We start from the raw sequence: 20375 nt of genomic DNA, 5'->3' as shown, positions 1-20375 counted from the left end.
CCATTTTATAAGTAAATGGCGATACCTGCTAAAACATGTGTATATGTGAACATTCTTGACTATATCACTAATCCATCTTAATCATTTGACGTAAATATATTATCACTACATACTGTAATCTTCATACAATTGGAGGAAATAAAGAATATCTACCTATCTATCATACTTGGGCAGGAGATGATCCACCAAGGTGGTACACAATAGTGGCTTTGGATACTCCAAACAAATTACTGACTGTTCTGTAGTCTGTCGAAGTTGCTAGCCCGTATCGAGACGCTCCCTCGCTGGAGTTGAGTCTTTATGCAGAAAGGGGTGAAGTTCTTCACAGAAAAGGTCAAATGTAGCTTTAGACATTTAAAACTTTCAACCCAATTATTATCTTAAAATGTGATTTGTCAGTGTTTTGCCACCAATGACTTGGTCTCTCTTCTTTCCAAACATTTCTGTGTTTTGATAAAGCCAAAGTAAGTGCAGAGTTCAGAAGCATTGGAAAATCTTAATCTGTACATCATGTATGATACTTGCCTCAGATGTGAGAAACTCAAAATGAGAGAAAAACACATGACCATATCATAAAATACATATAGGTTCTAATTCTTCATGTAAACGCAAAATATACTTTTACTTGCGTATGCAAAGATACACCATATGCAAATATACACACGTGACTAAAAAGTGTCCATGTAAACGGGGTAAAATTTGAAGAAAGTGTAATCCCAATATAATATTGCTATGTGAAGTAAGTGTAATCCCAATATAATATTGCTATGTGAAGTAAGTGTAATCCCAATATAATATTGCTATGTGAAGTAAGTGTAATCCCAATATAATATTGCTATGTGAAGAAAGTGTAATCCCAATATAATATTGCTATGTGAAGTAAGTGTAATCCCAATATAATATTGCTATGTGAAGAAAGTGTAATCCCAATATAATATTGCTATGTGAAGAAAGTGTAATCCCAATATAATATTGCTATGTGAAGTAAGTGTAATCCCAATATAATATTGCTATGTGAAGAAAGTGTAATCCCAATATAATATTGCTATGTGAAGAAAGTGTAATCCCAATATAATATTGCTATGTGAAGTAAGAGTAATCCCAATATAATATTGTAAGTGTAATCCCAATATAATATTGCTATGTGAAGAAAGTTAAACTAAACTGACGTACAAAAGAAAGTGCACACCCGGTGCTTTTGGATTACTTTTCCAAAAATGTTTTGAAAAGAGGTTTTACAGTGATATATAAGTCACAGACTTTCCTAATATGTTGCCAAAACACCACAGATATCGTGCCCAATTGCGAAGTTGCAGTCACCAGGTGTGTACTTTCTTTTGCACGCCAGTTAGGTCCGTGTGTGGAGAGATGTATAAACCTCGGAGTAAATGAGATGCTAATGCGTAAAGGAAAAAAACCGTCGAAATCCCAGGCAAAACAAATAATCGGAATACACAAACTGTGTACAGATACCCCTCAATGTAACCATGGTGGATGTTCCGGGATTGTTTAACTCGACCATTTTGCGTGGCAATAAGTAATCGATTCGGGACAAGACAAACCCGTGATTGATATCATGAACAACGCGCCCATCCGTTTCGCTTTGGTGACTCTGAATAAACTAGCTACCATGCCTCATCTTCCGATACAGCGAGACTCCTCTGTGCGACTGACGATCTATTCTAACGTAATCTCCATGGAGCGTGTTCTTTCAAACATGGACTGAGCTGTATACAAATTGTCTGTCATTACCTAAGCGCGGTACAGACAGAGTGAGTGAGTGAGTCTTGTTCAACGATACAGGTAGAAAAAGTTAAAATCACGGTGTGAAAAATGAATAACTCAATCTGGACTAAACAAGTGACTGAACTCATGAGCAATGACCCACTAATCCAAACTAAGGAGACAACCCCAATTTAAGAGCCGGACATCCAATCCCCAGAAGTGTATGCGTGGACAAATGATTAGACTGGTGTAGCAAGAGGCTGCGGCATATCCCTATCTATTATGACAGAATACACCTGTCTCCCCACGGCAGCTAGATCGAACACTCACGGCTCCATTATCAACAACCGTTATCATCAACCACTTCACCTTACATTTACCTTACATAAACATGACGGATTGTCGACCCCGCATTGGTAGAAACAACATGTCGTAACTTAAAACACAGAGTTGGTGGCTTGTTTTGATTGACTGACATTTGATTGACCGATTGATCCACAGTTTCCCGTAACACAGATCTTCAAACAACGTGCGCTTGAACTCAATAGAAGCCCCACTCACTTGTACTAGAATCGATGTAACTATGTAGCATGATACATAACGTAGGACTTCATTTTTTGGGGCATTTTCCAATGTGTGCCAGTGCGTGACTGTAGACACATGGTAATGTTGACGCAGATACAGTCTCCATGGAGAATTGATTTTAATCATCATACGTTGCAAATATCATGCATAAGTTAGAATACATGCTAATTTCATGTACACGCTACATTAAACAACGGGTTTTGTACAGATATAGAAATATAGGGATCAATATATGCAGACCAATCAATATGACAAACAGTATCAAATCAACATGACAAACAAACTGTCAGTACATCACAAAGTCAAAGCACCAGTGTCCTGACATACAGGGGCGGTTGGGTAGCCTTGTGGTTTAAGCGTTCGCTCGTCACGCCGAAGACCCGGGTTCGATTCCTCACATGGGTACAATGTGTGAAGCCCATTTCTGGTGCCCCCGCCGTGATATTGCTAAAACTAAACTCACTCACACTCAATCCTGACATACACTTAGAATGCGTTACGTTCAGCTTAAACACGGTGGGTTGATACACCTGTCCGCCCTCAACGATGACTAATCGTGGGATGAAACCTGCATACATGGAATTACATTAACCCTCACCTGTATCATTTGGAACAAAGTTATAATTTAAGTGTTTGTTATTAGCGTATTTCAGTATTACTAATTCACTCAAAACTCGAATGCTTGGACATTGTCGCGTCCAGAAAATTCCAGGTTCTTCTGACAATTGGTAGAAGGGTTTGACATTAACATGTTTTCAAATGTATAATAGGCAAAGTACATCATAAATACGCAGATTATGTAGAGGGTATCTGTAGTTTCATTGAGTATGGTGCTTATTGGAATGTTAACTGATAACCACTAGTTCATGATCAGTTTAAATGTTTTCGGGTTTGTTCCGGAATCAAACATATAAGTCAAGTATACACTAGATCTTGTTTTATTTGAACTACATCAGTCCTGCATACAGTGAAGCCTCTTACCAAAAAACCTCGATAACAAATGTCGCTTCATCATCTCTTTAAAACATGACATTTCACATTATAATATTGACGTATCTATTCTGAATTATCATTAATACTGCTGAGGGGAGTGTTTCAACAGTATACTAATTCTTAATAATGCATGTGCATGTTGATCTGGCAGCAGATGCACGTCACGGAGAAAGCTTTTACAAGCTTTTGCCACGGGTTCCATTACATGACTGCGTTGATGGAGTTGGTTTCTAATTACTTTTCGTAATAATCCACTCCGATGTCCACCTACTACTGACGGTTCCAAATCGGGTGTTCAATAAATTCAAAGCTACATTTATGATCATGCGTGTTTGGCAATGTGACATCGGATGTGTACACAGGTACATTGTTACTGTCGAACAACATATCTTTACTGGGATTTCACGACATTTAGCTTCGATATTCCCAGGCGGATGCCAGTGCAGATTAGCATAAAATCGGCCTTTCGTGGTCTGAGGTTGTCCACCAACCGGATTCTTCATCAGCTGATGTAACAGATTCTGCCTTTGTCAGAGGAGACACGTTGTATGTTTCCACTTGTTTGACTGATGTTTATTTATGGCTGAGAGAGGTGGACCAAAGTCGTATCCGTGGTTACCAATATCTGATGACGTATTTGACTCCAATACAGTCTGTGGGCATACAGAACATTGCACTTAAATACGTGTTAACTGTTAAGTGTGGAAAAGAGAAAAGTAAATAGAACATATCGTATAATGTATCCTCTCGCCATTTGCGTTCTGCGTTATCTGATCACATACTTTTATATTTTGCGACCATTTTATAGAATTACATAGAATCATATTTATCACTTTGATTCAATCTATCTATGCAAACAAAGTCAAAGTCGAACTCAAACTCAAATATCGCGTGAATCGTGCCTATTCTCACGACAATCTCCTAATTAAACGTCCAAAGTCAACTGAGTTTATTCCATCCAATTCTTCCTGCAGGGCAGTGCCAAGTTCGTTGAGAGTGGTTGGTGTTTTTGACATTATGTCCCAGACGACGTCTTGCAGTAATATGACTTTCCCTCGGTATCATCTGACGACTTGTCAGGCCGCTTCTCTAACACCAGAAGCTCTGTGAAGCTCAACTCCAATTTGAGAGGCACTTTGACAACGGTTTCGTAACACAATGGTTCTGATGAAACGGCTTTGTGCGCCAGTTGTCGCCCTTGGTCGACCAACTTAACGTTAACATCATTTGTCTGTCGATAACGTGATTATAATCCGTGGAACGTTCAGAGCTCATGCCACAATAATCTGTCTTGTTCAAACTTCCAACATGCCAATTGCATGAGGCCGTTCTTGACGGTAAAGACCCGGCATTTAAAAACATAAACGTTCAATTGAATTTAATACACTATCAGAACAACCATCAGTCTGGTTTTCGTCACTGAAATGTACAGCGACACACGTTTCAATGTAAATTTCGAATTTACCCCAACCATGTTTGCCTACATATAAACTACGGCACTCACAGAAAAACATTGTAGTCAATAATGGACCTCACACAATGAAAGGGTTACTGCGTGCTCCTACAAGGAGATTAGCAGGGCAGTACATCCCTGTGCGTGATGATAATGAAGTGATCCTCATCACTACACCCAGGGAAACCATTATTGTGATTGTTTCAGTTTTAATTAGTGACGAGAGAACAGACTTGTCTTAGTCTGAGGCCAATATAATAGGTAATGAAAACGCATTACAAATACAAATTATATTATGGTGGAAATGGTTTTGTGGAGGAGTTTATGTTAGAGTTAAAGTTTATGGTATAATTAAATACTCTGCTCGGCTGTGTCATGATTCCTATTTTCTTAAAATGGAGTCACCCGTGAAGAGCCACCTCCTCGTGGTGGGTGCTGGGTAACGCTAAGAGCTCTTCAAATCCCCGTTGTGGACCCGGGGGCATAGTGGTCCACAGCACCCCATTGTTGGTCCTAGGCTTGCTTGCTTGCTTGCTCCCCTGTGTCGGTGGAGGAAGGGAGTCTGGAGGTTGAGGGCACTAGTTCCAGGAGCAGTGTTCCTTTGCCCAACACACCACTTCGCCCCTTACTTCACCTAGACGGGTGGTTTAACGGGCCCGATAATATGATGTTATGAACTTTGCCTAGAGTCTTATGCCCAGAAGGCGGTGTCTCATGGGCCAATCTGGTGGAATAATCAATCTTTTAGTTTTTCTGCTGGAGTATATCATCTGGGTATCCTTGGTGCTGCAAGTTGGAGACCCACTTGTTTTTAGCATTGTCCTTGTGATACTCCGTGGTGGGTGTAGAGCTCGGATGATAAAATCGAAAAAAATAACCATGGCTTATGAAACCCCCCATAAAAAAAAAAAAACGTCCGAAGCAGATCCTACTGATACTGACCTCAGACTGCCCAAACCTATCGATTACTGGCCACGTTTTCTAGTCATTGAGACTGAAGATTGAAATTAAACCCTTTTGCTGTGTCTAAGGGTATCCAAGGCATTGCTGGTGATGTGAAGAATATTCAAAGATTACGTTCTGGTGCACTGTTGATTGAGTGTGCCAAAAAGCAACACTAAAACGTTTGTCGGTATTCCGGTCAACATCACGGCCTACAAAACACTCAACACGAGTAAAGCAATCGTAAGGGACCGTGATCGATTACTCGCTGACATGTCGGATATTGTCTCTGAGATGAGAGATCAGGGTGTTATCTATGTGAAACGTTTTTCAAATCGTAAAGATAATGAAACCTTTAAAACCAACACTTATCTGTTTTCCTTTTCTTTACTTTCTGCTCATAGATCACTTAAGGCAGATTATTGTAATCTAAATGTTGACACATACATTCCGAATCCTCTCAGGTGCTTCAAATGCCAAAAGTTCGGCCATTGTGTAAATTCTTGCACATTGTCTGTTGTGTGTGCTCATTGTGGTGAAAAGACACACACAACAGAAGATTGTGACAGTACTGTCACCCATCTTATTCTAATCAATGTCCTGTTTGGAAACGGCAAATGGTAATTAATGGAATAAAGTTCACCCAAAACATCCGCTTTGCAGATGCAAAAAGACAAGTCCTAAGCTCAGAACAAACAGAAAGCTATTCTTTCATTGTCAGAAGAACGCCTGAAACTACATCTACTCAAACAGGAGAATCACTGCTAGATACATCTCAAATTCAAATTAGAGACCTCCCCTGATCATGAAACTTCTTCTCAGCCGTCAACAAGGTATCAACAAGGTATCACTACAACCAAAAGTAAATCTTCTGACCGTGACACATTTTCTCAGTCAACTCAAAGTTCTCAATCTACGTCAAACGTTCAACAAATCGTTAAAAACAAAAGCAAACCGAAGCCAGATTCTTCGAAGAAACAAAGTGGCAGAGCCCCAAAAGGGTCAGACGATAAAATTCAATTATTTAACAAATATGGATCCCTCGAAGACATGGACGTGTCCGAAAACGTCCATTCAAGGGCACACAGTTTGTCGCCCTCCAAATAGTTGCGGGGTAGATCCCCTATCAATCCAACTAAAAGATAGGTCTTTCAAGACATATCGTCCAGTGGACCTGTAATGGACTACGGACCAATTTTAATGAAATACAGCTAATAGTCCAGGATTTAACACCATCAGCATTCTGTCTCCAAGAGACATATCTGAAACAGACAGATCATATTTAACTTACGTCAGTTTAAAGCTTATCATAATTTTTCCCCTCTGGGTGATAGAGCCACTGGAGGTTCTAATATCCTTATACGACAGGATGTTATTCACAGCCCTGTTACGCTTAACACTAATCTCCAAGCTGGCCCAGTGCGACTTATTCTTGGTGTAGCATTTACATTATGCTCTCTACATATTCCGCCTTCATCGGCACTTCAGCAGACTGATCTTCAGTCACTCTATGATCAACTCCCGAAGCCTTGTGTTATCATGGGTGACCTAAACGGTCACAACCCGCTCTGGGGCAGTACTAATAATAATACTAAAGGTAAAATACTGGAAGATTTTATTTCCAGTAGTGACCTGTGTATATATAATGATGATTCAAGCACCTATCTGCATCCTGCAACTGGCACTTATTCATCTCTGGATTTGTCCCTTGCAGATTCTAACCTCCTGAATGAATTTGATTGGTCTGTTCATAATGACCTTTGTGGAAGTGACCACTTCCGAACTATCCTTTCAGAAATAACTCCATCTGATTCTCCATCGCAACTTTTCAAAGGCTAACTGGTCTTTATATCAAACTATTTGTACATCGAAACTGCGACCTGAATGTTTCAGTGATATAACTGATCCCCTTCAAACTTTTGCTGACGTTTTAAATGAAATAGCTGCTGTGTGTTTACCAAAGTCCTCTACGACTCCACATGTACGAAAACCATGGTTTAATACAGATTTAGACAAACCAGAAAAGCGAGGGGAAAGGCAGAGCATTATTTCCGCCATCATCCAACTGCCCATAACTTTGAAAAAAAATTAAATACTCAACGCTAAGGCGCGTCGTACCTTCAAACAAAACAAACGGAAATCTTGGAGAAATAATGTCTCAAATATTAATTCACGCACGCCAATGTCTTCAAAGGTTCAAAGTCTGCTGTTCACCATCTTAAAGATGGTAATAGTTTAATTACTAGCAAGTCTAAAATTGCAAATATAATTGGCGAAAAACTTGCCAAAAATTCATCATCGGCAAATTATGTCCCTGAGTTTCAGAGATATCAGAAACAACAGGAAAATAACAAAACTTAATTTCGAATCAAATAAAACGGTGAGGATTATAATGAAGTGTTTTCATTACATGAGCTACATACTGCTCTTCAGCAAGCTCATGCCACTGCAGCGGGTGATGATAATATACATTACCAGCTACTGAAACACTTAACTGAACCATGTCTGATGACACTTTTAGATATATTTGACCAAATATGGACGTCTGGAGAATTTCCTCCTTCATGGCGTAGTGTCATTGTAGTCCCAATACCAAAACCTGGCAGGGATCATACAGATCCGTCGAATTACAGACCGATATCTGTAACTAGCTGTGTCTGTAAAACCATGGAACGTATGGTGAATAATAGATTAATTTGGTGTCTCGAAATCAATAACCTTATAACATATATTCAATGTGGTTTCAGAAAAAATCGTAGTACCATTGACCATTTGGTACGTTTAGAATCCTTTGTTAAAAATGCTATAGTAAATAAACAACTTGCTGTATCAATTTTCTTTGATCTTGAGAAAGCTTATGATACGACCTGGAAGCATGGCATTTAGAAAGGATTTACATGATTTTGGTTTGAGAGGCCGTTTGCCTCTTTTTATATCACAGTTTTTAAAACACAGGCAATTTCAAGTCCGAGTGGGTTCAACACTGTCTGATCATTACAATCAGGATCAGGGTGTCCCTCAAAGCAGTATTTTGTCTGTCACACTCTTTAGCATCAAGATCAATAGTTTATCAATGGTTTTAAATGATTCAATTGATGGATCATTATTTGTGGATGATTTCAATATTTCTTGTCGTGGTAAAACTATGCATACTATTGAACGGCAACTGCAGTTATGTTTAAACAAAATAAATTAATGGTGTCTTGTCTATTTGTATACATTTTTGTAGAAAATATAAGCCTCATAAGGACCCATAACTATCTTTAAATTGCACTCCCATCAAAGTTGTAAAGGAGGCCAAATTCTTAGGCCTAATCTTCGATTCCCATTTAACATTCCTTCCACATATTAAAACCCTTAAAGCTAAATGCCTGAAGGCACTCGATTTGTTAAAGGTTGTCTCCAATTCAAAGTGGGGAGGGGCTCAAACTATCCTCTTTCACTTATACAGATCATTGGTGCGATCTAACCTTGATTGTGGCTCCACCGTATATGGTGGAGCCTGCAAAAGCAACCTAAAACTACTTGATTTTGTCCACCACCAAGGCCTATGGCTTTGTCTTGGGTCATTTAGAACTTGTCCTGTTGACAGTCTCTATGTTGAGGCTGATGAGCCATCCCTTCACCAACGTCGTATCAAATTAGCATTACAGTATATAGCAAAACTCTATTCTAACGAGTCGAATCCTGCATTTAACTGTGTATTGAATCCTCTTAGTGAGGATTTATACAACAAAAAGTCTTCCTTTGTTTCGCCTTAATTAAACCCTTCATTTCTGCTTTCGGCATTGAGCTGGAAAATATATCTCCTTCCCGTCTTCTTTCTTCTCCTCCTTGGCAACTGGTGGGGCCTGAAGTTGACCTTACTCTGACAAAGTTTAAGAAATCTGAAACTAATGAATTACAATATAAACAAGAATATAATCAATTAAAAAGTAAATATAATCCTTATTTACAGATGGGTCTAAGGATGGTGGCGCGGTGGCATATGCCACTGTCATTGGATCCAGAACAATATCTGCTCGACTACCAAATAACAGGTCTATTTTCACAGTAGAAGCTAACGCCATATTAACAGCATATCAATCTTTTCCGAATCTCTTTCGTGTCTTCAGGCTATTAAACATCTTTCTTGTAAACATCCACTTTTATTAGAAATTATTGTATTGTATAATAAGCTTGCTACTGGCCAATGCGACATCGTCTTGTGTTGGTTACCCAGCCACGTTGGCATTTCTGGGAATACAATGGCTGATCCTGCTGCCAAGGCAGCACTCAACAAATCTGTGACACCACTTCATATCCCATGCTCTGATTACAAAACTAGCATTAGAACTTACATCCATGATCTGATGCAAAAGAAGTGGGACAACCAGGTAGGTATCAATAAATTGCATGCAATAAAACCCTATATTGATTACACCTACTTGGGTTGTCAGTCCAGATTTGAAGAGGTTATCATGCGACGATGTCGTATTGGCCAGACAAGAAATACTCATGAATACCTATTGAAAGGTGAGGCTCCTCCGTTTTGCAACCCTTGTGATAAAACAATCACGGTCAAGTATGTCTTGCTTGACTGTGTTGAATATTCCATCACAAGGGATAACTATTTCAAATCACGAACTATGAAGGGTCTTTTTAATAATATAAGTTCTCATTTAATTATTGCATTTTTAAAAGAATTAGATTTGTTAAATGATTTGTAAATAGATAAATATTTTATTATTGGTAATTTAGATTAGCAAATGAGATTGTAGTGGCTGTACCCTCAAAGGGGGTTGAAGTATTGTAAAATTATTGTCCCCCTGAGAGGGTACGTAAGTCCACAAACATTCAAAGTCAATTTAAATCTATCCAACTTCTTTAATCGTAGAATATGTGTGTTGTTTTAATGTATGTCTTAATGTGCCTAAACTGCTAACGGCTGACGGGATGGTGTAAATCCAGCTAGGGTCCATGCAGGAAGCAAATGTACTGTAAGTCCCCATGGTCCCTAGTATGGTGATCTACCTTCAGTTGTTGGCAATCTATAGCCTGTTTTTTCATTGTCTTGTCATTTCTAGCTAACATGTTTTAGATTTCATAACTAGTTTTAACTGGATTTCTGTGATATACTAGTAGTTTTACTGTTCTTCGTCAACAGGTTTTAATTTCTAATTTTATTGATGTATGATATAATCATTAATTGTTCTCGTCACGATATGGCTGAAATATTGCCGATGTGACGATAAATATTAACTCACTCACTCGTAAAATGGAAGAGAGTTTAACAAACTAGCATAAAATGTTTTATGTTTCTTAAATGATGAGGTCTAACGTTGTTTTAATACATATATATGTTACAGTCTGACTGTGTTATCAGTCAATTCGTGAAATGACTGTTTTGGTCAGTCAGTTCATGAAGTGACTGAAATCTCTAGTCATTTCATGAAATGACTGAAATTTGGCCCTGTGAGTTACACTATCTGACTGAAATGGATATAGGCATATTGAATAATTGAATTTTTAATCTTGTTTTGAGTATTCTGATAGCTATGGAAACATCCTAATTAGCTTAATCGTACAATGAGTTCTCAGGGAGTGGACTCTGAAGCAACATATCTATCACGACATCCTTATCTGCAGGGCCAAATTTCAGCCATTTCATGAAATGACTAGAGATTTCAGTCATTTCATGAAGTGACTGACCAAAACAGTCATTTCACGAATTGACTGATAACACAGTCTGGCTGTAACATATATACTCTCAAAAAAGAGAAGCGCACAAGCGTTTTCAGCATCCCAAAATGTGTTTGTGAACGTTTGTCATACAAAATATAACTAATACATTAAAAGTGCATGCTGAAAACTTTTTGCACGCAACGCACCTGCAATGTGTCGAAAGCATGAGTGGAGACATCGACAATAAACGGCCAACCCAAATTCATCATTACATTACAAAATGTACGACGTGTATCGAGTTTCATCTTAATCGACTTATGTACACATAAATACGTTTAATACAATTTCTTACTTTTGGCCTGTGCGTTTCTTCTTTATATATATATATATATATTTATTATTTATTTATTTTTGAAGTTTAATGAACCTTAATAGCTACTTGATATATATCGGATAGTTGCCCCGCTCAACAGTAACATCCTTCCCATTGCAGTGTAACTATAAGGTAATGCTTTCACAATACACAAGAAGTTTCAATTGGTACATATGTTCTCATATAGTCATTTTTGTAATTGGTACTTCTCTGACAATAAAATCATATATAAGCATCAGTAATGTCATTACGTAGTCTTTGTTCACCCACGTGAGTAAAATCACAAAACAATGGCATGGTTATTGCTTTTATCCAACCAGACCAAATCATTTTATCAACATTTAACTCTTAATTAGTTTGTACCCAGTGTCTGTAGTAAATGTAAACTACATCACACATTATTGCCAATGAATCAGCATACTTCTAGGTTCAGTCAGTTGGCGACTATTTGGTGAGCTTAAGGTTCAAAGAAATGTCAGATTGTATCTCCTTGCTTCGGATGATCGGCTACTGGGCTGATGACTGTAGAAACCTTGCAATATGATTAGTATGAAGAAATACATATATCCGTTAGCTGTCAACACCGGTAACCATGAACACATGACTACATATCCGCCGCGGGATGGTGATGTCATTCACATGCGTGATCTGAAACATTTGCTGTTATTCATTTATGGCTGATGCACCTCGATAACCTCACTGAAGAGATTTCATCCTAAAAACTATTTATTAGTTCCTTGTTAGCCGGGATGTTCATAAAACCATCTCTTATAAGCCACACGGGTACAGTTTAAGTGTTTGTACTATTGCAGTGCTAAAGCCTGCTTGTCTGGCATTAGGAACACCTTGGCATGCGTCTTTGATACAAGTACATGCGGTTGTAACGTCAACTTGTACAGTTCATACATTTGTTCCTGAAATAATCAAAATGTTGTTTTCGGCTGTAATTGTCATTATCCGTTTTGTTCCTTTTGTGAGTACATGTACCTGGAATACATTCGTGAGGGATTCTGCTATTGTTGACAAGACAACAAATACCCCAGACCTTAGGATACAGAATGGAACAGACAGCCAAGGTGATTGTGCAATATTGTGTTTTCAGACAAATCTCTGCGTATCATTTTTCTACAACAGCGTGTCAAGAATATGCCGCCTTCGTTCTGACACAACCAGAGCAGAGGATGTGACATTACAGACTGACATTGGCTACCATTACTTCAGAGGTAAGCATTTTTCATCAATCACATCTGTATCGTAAATTCACATGCACAGTACAAAAAAAGCTGCTCGTGTAACTGATTCCGAATCCCTTTATTGACTCTAAACGACATAATCATAATACGGCAATATAATGTGTTATATTTAAGGAACAGAATTTTTTTTGGTAAAACAAAGGAAGAAAAAAACGACAAGGCTAGTCCATGTATAGAACTGGGTGAATAAGCCATTGTCATACTTTCTTGTTTCACCAATCAATATGATTGTCATTGTGACAGCTGCATATCCAACCGTCAATATCATTGTCATTGTTCCATATCCACCCGTGAATATATCATTGTCAGAGCTCCATATCCCACCCGTCAAAAATATCATTGTCATAGTTCCATATCCCCCAGTCAATATTGTCATTGTCACAGTGCCATGTCCAACCATCAAGACGGACAACCTCACATCTACCCATATCGAGACTTCCAATGTCGATGGTGTCGTGACCATGAACGTAACCTGCAGCACCGATTACAGCTTCATCGGTCAGAGCAATGTTCTACAATGTGACGGTGACGGACTGTGGCCCAAGATTGTTGGATCTTGCAGTCGTACTCACTGGCTTAATCCCAGTTCGGTATGTTGTTGGGTTTTGTGGTGTGTGTGTTTTATCATTATAACATGACAGCTTAGCCAAAACATGTATTGTTTGGGATTTTGAAATGTGTTTAATATATAACCATATAGTAAACACACAGTTTAATGAGGTAATCTCTCAAAAAGTCGAATCACCTTTTGAGGTGGAATGTTACGCATTGTACTACCCGTGAACATAGGTAGATTTCATCGGCGACTAACGGGATCAGATGATCATGCTAGCTAACATGATTGATGCGTGTCATCGTGTCCCAGTAGCATAGATCTATGCTCATGATACCAATCACTTGAATTTCTTGTCTAGATTATTTACAAACCGGCATGGTATAGTTAGAAAACAGCTGGTTAACAGATACCATTACTCTGGATTTTGGTATTGTAACACGTGTATTTCCTCATGTTCTCTGAGACGTGGGCAGAACATGCAATCTATGGCTTTAACTGGTACATCCGTCTACGTGAATTTCACACATCTACTGCGAAACTGAACTGTGATTTCATGGGAGTTGATATTTATAGTCACAGTATTTCCACACTGAGGACCTAGTCACCTCACTGAGGACCTAAGTCACCACACTGAGGACCTTAGTCACCACACTGAGTGCCTAAGTCACCATACTGAGGACCTAAGTCACCATACTGAGGACCTAAGTCACCTCACTGAGGACCTAAGTCACCACACTGAGGGCTTAAGTCACCTCACTGAGGACCTAAGTCACCACACTGAGGGTCTAAGTCACCACACTGAGGGCCTAAGTCACCTCACTGAGGGCTTAAGTCACCTCACTGAGGGCTTAAGTCACCACACTGAGGGCCTAAGTCACCACACTCAGGGCCTAAGTCACCACACTGAGGGCCTTAGTCACCACACTGATGACCTAAGTCACCTCACTGAGGGCCTAAGTCACCTCACTGAGAGCTTAAGAGAGCCCAAGTCACCACACTGAGGGCCTAAGTCACCACACTGGGGGCTAAAGTCACCACACTGAGGGCCTAAGTCACCTCACTGAGAGCTTAAGTCACCACACTGAGGACCTAAGTCACCTCACTGAGGGCCTAAGTCACCTCACTGAGAGCTTAAGTCACCACACTGAGGACCTAAGTCACCTCACTGAGGACCTAAGTCACCACGCTGAGGGCCTGTCACCTCACTGAGAGCTTAAGTCTCCACACTGAGGGCCTTAGTCACCTCACTGAGGACCTAAGTCACCACACTGAGTACCTAAGTCACCACACTGAGGGCCTAAGTCACCTCACTGAGGGCCTAAGTCACCACACTGAGGGCCTAAGTCACCTCACTGAGGGCTTAAGTCACCACACTGAGGGCCTAAGTCACCTCACTGAGAGCTTAAGTCACCACACTGAGGGCCCAAGTCACCACACTGAGGACCTAAGTCACCTCACCGAGGGCCTATCCACCTCACTGAGGGCTTAAGTCACCACACTGAGGGCCTAAGTCACCACTATGATGACCTAAGTCACCACACTGAGAGCCAAAGTCACCACACTGAGGACGTAAGTCACCACACTGAGGGCCTAAGTCACCACTATGATGACCTAAGTCACCTCACTGAGAGCTTAAGTCACCACACTGAGGACGTAAGTCACCACACTGAGGGCCTAAGTCACCACACTGATGACCTAAGTCACCACACTGAGAGCCTAAGTCACCACACTGATGACCTAAGTCACCTCACCGAGGGCCTAAGTCACCTCACTGAGGGCTTAAGTCACCACACTGAGGGCCTAAGTCACCACACTGATGACCTAAGTCACCTCACTGAGGGCTTAAGTCACCTCACCGAGGGCTAAGTCACCACACTGATGACCTAAGTCACCACACTGAGGACCTAAGTCACCTCACTGATGACCTAAGTCACCACACTGATGACCTAAGTCACCTCACTGATGACCTAAGTCACCACACTGATGACCTAAGTCACCACACTGATGACCTAAGTCACCTCACTGAGGGCTTAAGTCACCTCACCGAGGACTAAGTCACCACACTGAGTGCCTAAGTCACCACACTGAGAACCACCGGGACTTATGCATGGTACTACAGCTACTTGAACTTAACCCTAACTGGATTTACCCCATACCTCTGGCTATTGGCGGTTAGGAGTGAAGTCAGGCAGTTAAAACTAATAAGAATGCTACGATTAAAATTACGGATGAAAAATACTTTGAATGAAACTTACGCACCCTTCATAGAGTGGAGAGCAGTTTGACCTGAAAGGATCTATCATCACATGCAGCATGTTGGACTCCATGGTTCCACTGACAGCCAAACCATCAGTCCGGGGGATGCAAGCAGCTGCAGGATTATTCTAGAGTGAACCGTTTGCAAATTGGTTGCAACAAATAGATTTAACTTATATCGTCATACGATAAGAAACATGCGTCACAGTGCATCAATACATTTATGCACAGTACAGTGGGTCAAAATGGCCAACAGAGCAGTGTGGTAGCTCAGTGGTTAAAGCGTTTGCTCGTCACGCTTTCGAAGACCCGGGTTCAATTCCCCAGATGGGCACAATGTGTGAAGCCCATGTCTGCTGTCACCCGCAGTGATATTGCTGGAATATTGCTAAAAGCGGCGTAAAACGCCACTCACTCACTAAATGGCCAACATAACACTATTTCAGAATTTGTCAATGACGTGTTAGTGGTCCTCATTGACAAGTTGGCCTATCATCTAACAACGATCATAAAGATATATTAAATTCACTGAAAATGCGCATAGATTGGTGAAATCTGTAACTGTCAGTCTGAGAACGGAGCGAGTCGATAGTTTGGATGATTATTTCTACATATTCTACCAGGAAGACTCAAGTTAGGATATTCTATTGCCGGCATGCAGTCAACCATTACATGAAAAGCAAAGTGTCTTAACGATCAGAAAACCTTCCGTTTTGTTTCCATATTTGGGGATTTCCAGAGCTTTCCTTTGGAATATGGGCATAGTCTGTAGCTAAAGGTTCATAACAGTGTTGTGAAAAACGTATGTGTCTTTATCTGCTTATGAATTTTAGTTTTAGGATGCTGTGACCGGCACAATGGAAATGTGGCTTTTCAAGAGACGTTGGGATCATTAAATAACCAGTTGTTGTTTATGACACTTGTATGTTGACATTGTATTGAGTATCAAACTCCACTTAGACCCATCTTTAGCATTTTTAATGCCAAAAATATTGTTAATGCCACAATGTCTATTTGATCTGAATTTAAATCTTAGGAGATTTACTACGATTAAATGTATGATACATGGAGGTAGATTCATTGTTGTACGGTAAGTTATGCTTCTCTGTTATGTGTTGCTTCAGTTTCCACGCATTAATTGTTCTACATTCTAAGTGTAGAAATATACCAGTCCAAACATGTTTGATTGATACCGATAACAGTGTATGTAGTAACAATACTCAATGTTACAGTTTGCGGAACCCATCCCGGGCGCACTGCACGCGGGCGCCAACATCACCTTCACTGCGCGTCAACATGCCACGGGCGACATGTAAGTACAACAGAAACTATTCGATTATAAAGAAGTGTGTACCCGTGTGTGTAAGTATGTGTGTGCGTGCGTGTGTGCGTGTGTAATTTGTACCCCGCTCTAACAGTGAGGGCGGAAAGTGAAGACCTTCACAGTCGATTAAGACTTTGGTACCAACGAACCAGGATTCGAACCCACTATGTTTCTGGCATAGTCTTGACGCCGTGATATAACTGGGAAACCGTCCAAATCGGAATTTAACTCACCTTACTCACTCAGTTATCATGCCTGGGTTGGTTGGTGAGGAACTACCAGGGCGACTCGCGGCGTCGTTCATCCGTGTCACCGAGCTAAGCTGCTTTGATATAGGATATGGTGAAGTGGGCTGTTTTGATGTTAACATGGAACGAACAAGATTCCTCCGTGAATAGTTTACAAATGTTTACATGATTTCTATACATAAATGCAGAAGTTTAAAACAAATACGTTTTATAGGTAAAACCAACATTTATGTTTTGAACTGACTTAAAACTGACTTGGCGGAAACCCTGCACCTTATTTGCGGATGTGACGTAAAATGGTGACGTCAGATGCACACGTCATCTCCGCTATTTCGTAGCGTTACTCAGTTCACTTCAGGCCGGCTTTTACGCAACATATCGTATTTCTTTACAGGAATTTAAAACCACCTCCTCCCTAGCCTCCTCATCTCTTTCTCTGTATGTTTGTATGCTTCTTTGACACGGGCTTCCCCACCTGTGTGGCCTATTTGTTATATATTCATCTAATTATTACGGTAATTATATTTTCATTAACAGTTAATAAAAGTTGTCCGCCTTGTACGGGCCGATACAACAACAATCCATGTTGTTGTAATTTGCCACAAATGAACTTGACGTGTTGAAATAAACAATGCCATTTTAGAAAGTGGTCAAATGTAACACGTTATATTTGGGATTACACTTTCTCAGTAAAGTACAGATTCTAGTACTTTTTTGGGGGTTGAGTCCCATCCGGGATTCGAACCCACACCCTCAGAGTCAGGCACCTAATCGCCAGCACACAAAGTCAGACGCCCAGACCGCTCAGCCACCGCGATTAGGTGCCTGACTCTGAGGGTGTGGGTTCGAATCCCGGATGGGACTCAACCCCCAAAAAGTACTAGAATCTGTACTTTACTGAGAAAGTGTAATCCCAAATATAACATGTGTTGAACTTGACGTTCTTGGGTAATACTTGTTTTGAGTATAAAGGCATTTAATTTCAGATGGGCAATGAATCTACACAACGACTCGGGTGTCATTGCTCTCCACATGACGGTGGGCGTGTCTGACTCGGTGGGATTGGACACGTTCACTGACCGGTGGTCCAACTTTTACACAGACACAACAACACAGCCCTTCCCACCCTACCCCAGTGTCTTCACCTGTAGTGTACAGGTCACGGAGGCCAGGTATCAAGTCAGCAGATCGCACATTGATCTCGGTGTAAACTGTTCCAGTGATGTTGATTTATTGATCATGGTTCTGTTCGTGTTTTTTGTGATGTTGTTTTTTTGTTATTGTTTCTTCTTTAACCTTGGCCTTTAATAAAACAGAATACCGTTCTTGGCAAATGGAAATACAAAACGGTCGCCTCTCAGTAATATGAGATCACTCAACATAGATTGTTATCGTGCCTTGCTTCTTTAAATAACAGATGATTGCGAATAGGAATTGTTGGATGCCACTCACAGCGGCATGAAGGACATTCAGAAATCAATGTTACATGCATGTACTCTTGGTGAGTTATACGTCCTGTAGGAATCTAGCTGATCCAGTCGTGTAAGCTGTACACGCTGTACACGCCTTCATTAGACGTGCATGGAACGGGATTTGTTGAGATTTGTTTCTTGGTTTGTTAGCACTAGAACCACGCTAGTAGAGCTTCAACAGATCTATAAAGACCTACCGCCTGGTTGTAATTATCTGTCAATAGTTGGAGATACACCCATTTCATATACATTCAGCTGTATCACACAGCAAAACCCTAGCTGCCAGGACTCTTGTATGGGTCATTCGAATGGGGACATCGTTAGCACTGTCACTGTACTGAACGTGAGTTCGATCACTGTACATCAATATAGTATGTATGCATCTTAAAAGCATCATGGCAAACTGTAAAGGTTGAGCGGATAAGCTAAACATGTGGTCGGCCTGCATGCATGGCCGCAGTACATACGATCGCGTTGAGAGTTTCAAGTTTTCAAACATTAAAACTGACCCCACCGTGTTATAAAACAGATCTGTTTCCAAAACGTTCTTACTTCTACTGGCATAGTGCTCGTATTTTAACAATAAGTACTGGATTTTCTGATTTTTCTCTATGTTACAATACTGGATCTCTAACTATTACAGATCTCTGATCCCGACCTGGCAAGTGACAAGTTTTACTCTTCTGCTCATTGACTACAATACTTCTTACAGGTGCTGGTGAATGGCGTGTCTTTCATTACCTACAACCACGTGATACCGGAGCTGTGGACCATCACCACGTTATCATTCTCGGGCTCAATACAGCTCTTGGAGGTTGATATGCAGCTGTAATCAATAGAGATCATGGAGGTTGATATGCAGCTGTAATCAATAGAGATCAAGGAGGTTGATATGCAAGTGTAATCAATAGAGATCATGAAGGTTGATATGCAGCTGTAATCAATAGAGATCATGGAAGTTGATATGCAACTGTAATCAATAGACATCTTGAAGGTTGATATGCAACTATAATCAATACTCATCATGGAAGTTGATATGCAACTGTAATGAATAGACATCTTGGAGGTTGATATGCAACTATAATCAATAAACATCATGAAGGTTGATATGCAACTGCAATCAATAAACATCATGGAGGTTGATATGCAACTGTAATCAATAGAGATCAATGGAGCTTGATATGCAGCTGTAATCAATAGAGATCATGAAGGTTGATATACAGCTGTAATCAATAAACATCATGGAGGTTGATATGCAACTGTAATCAATAGAGATCATGGAGGTTGATATGCAACTGTATTCAATAGAGATCATGGAAGTTGATATGCAACTGTAATTAATAGAGATCATGAAGGTTGATATGCAACTGTAATTAATAGACATCATGGAGGTTGATATGCAACTGTAATTAATAGACATCTTGGAGGTTGATATGCAACTGTTATCAATAAACATCATGGAGGTTGATATGCAACTGTAATGAATAGACATCTTGAAGGTTGATATGCAACTATAATCAATAATCATCAT

General features: G+C 40.1%; 1 protein-coding gene across 1 annotated transcript; it reads left to right on the top strand.

The window, feature by feature from the left end:
- Positions 1–12476: 12476 nt before the first annotated feature.
- On the top strand, positions 12477–20004 carry LOC124287541. The gene is made up of 5 exons (XM_046724049.1): positions 12477–12958; positions 13373–13578; positions 17033–17112; positions 18359–18551; positions 19557–20004. The coding sequence occupies exons 1-5, from the start codon at positions 12664–12666 to the stop codon at positions 19674–19676; spliced, it is 894 nt and encodes a 297-aa protein (XP_046580005.1). The 5' UTR covers positions 12477–12663; the 3' UTR covers positions 19677–20004.
- The last annotated feature ends 371 nt before the right edge of the window (positions 20005–20375 follow it).

Source organism: Haliotis rubra, unplaced genomic scaffold, assembly GCF_003918875.1.
Source record: "Haliotis rubra isolate DU_JTF1 unplaced genomic scaffold, ASM391887v1 Scf1108, whole genome shotgun sequence".
Classification (NCBI taxonomy): domain Eukaryota; kingdom Metazoa; phylum Mollusca; class Gastropoda; order Lepetellida; family Haliotidae; genus Haliotis; species Haliotis rubra.
The sequence above is the reverse complement of the archived record's forward strand: the minus strand, read 5'-3'. Positions and strand labels throughout refer to the sequence as shown.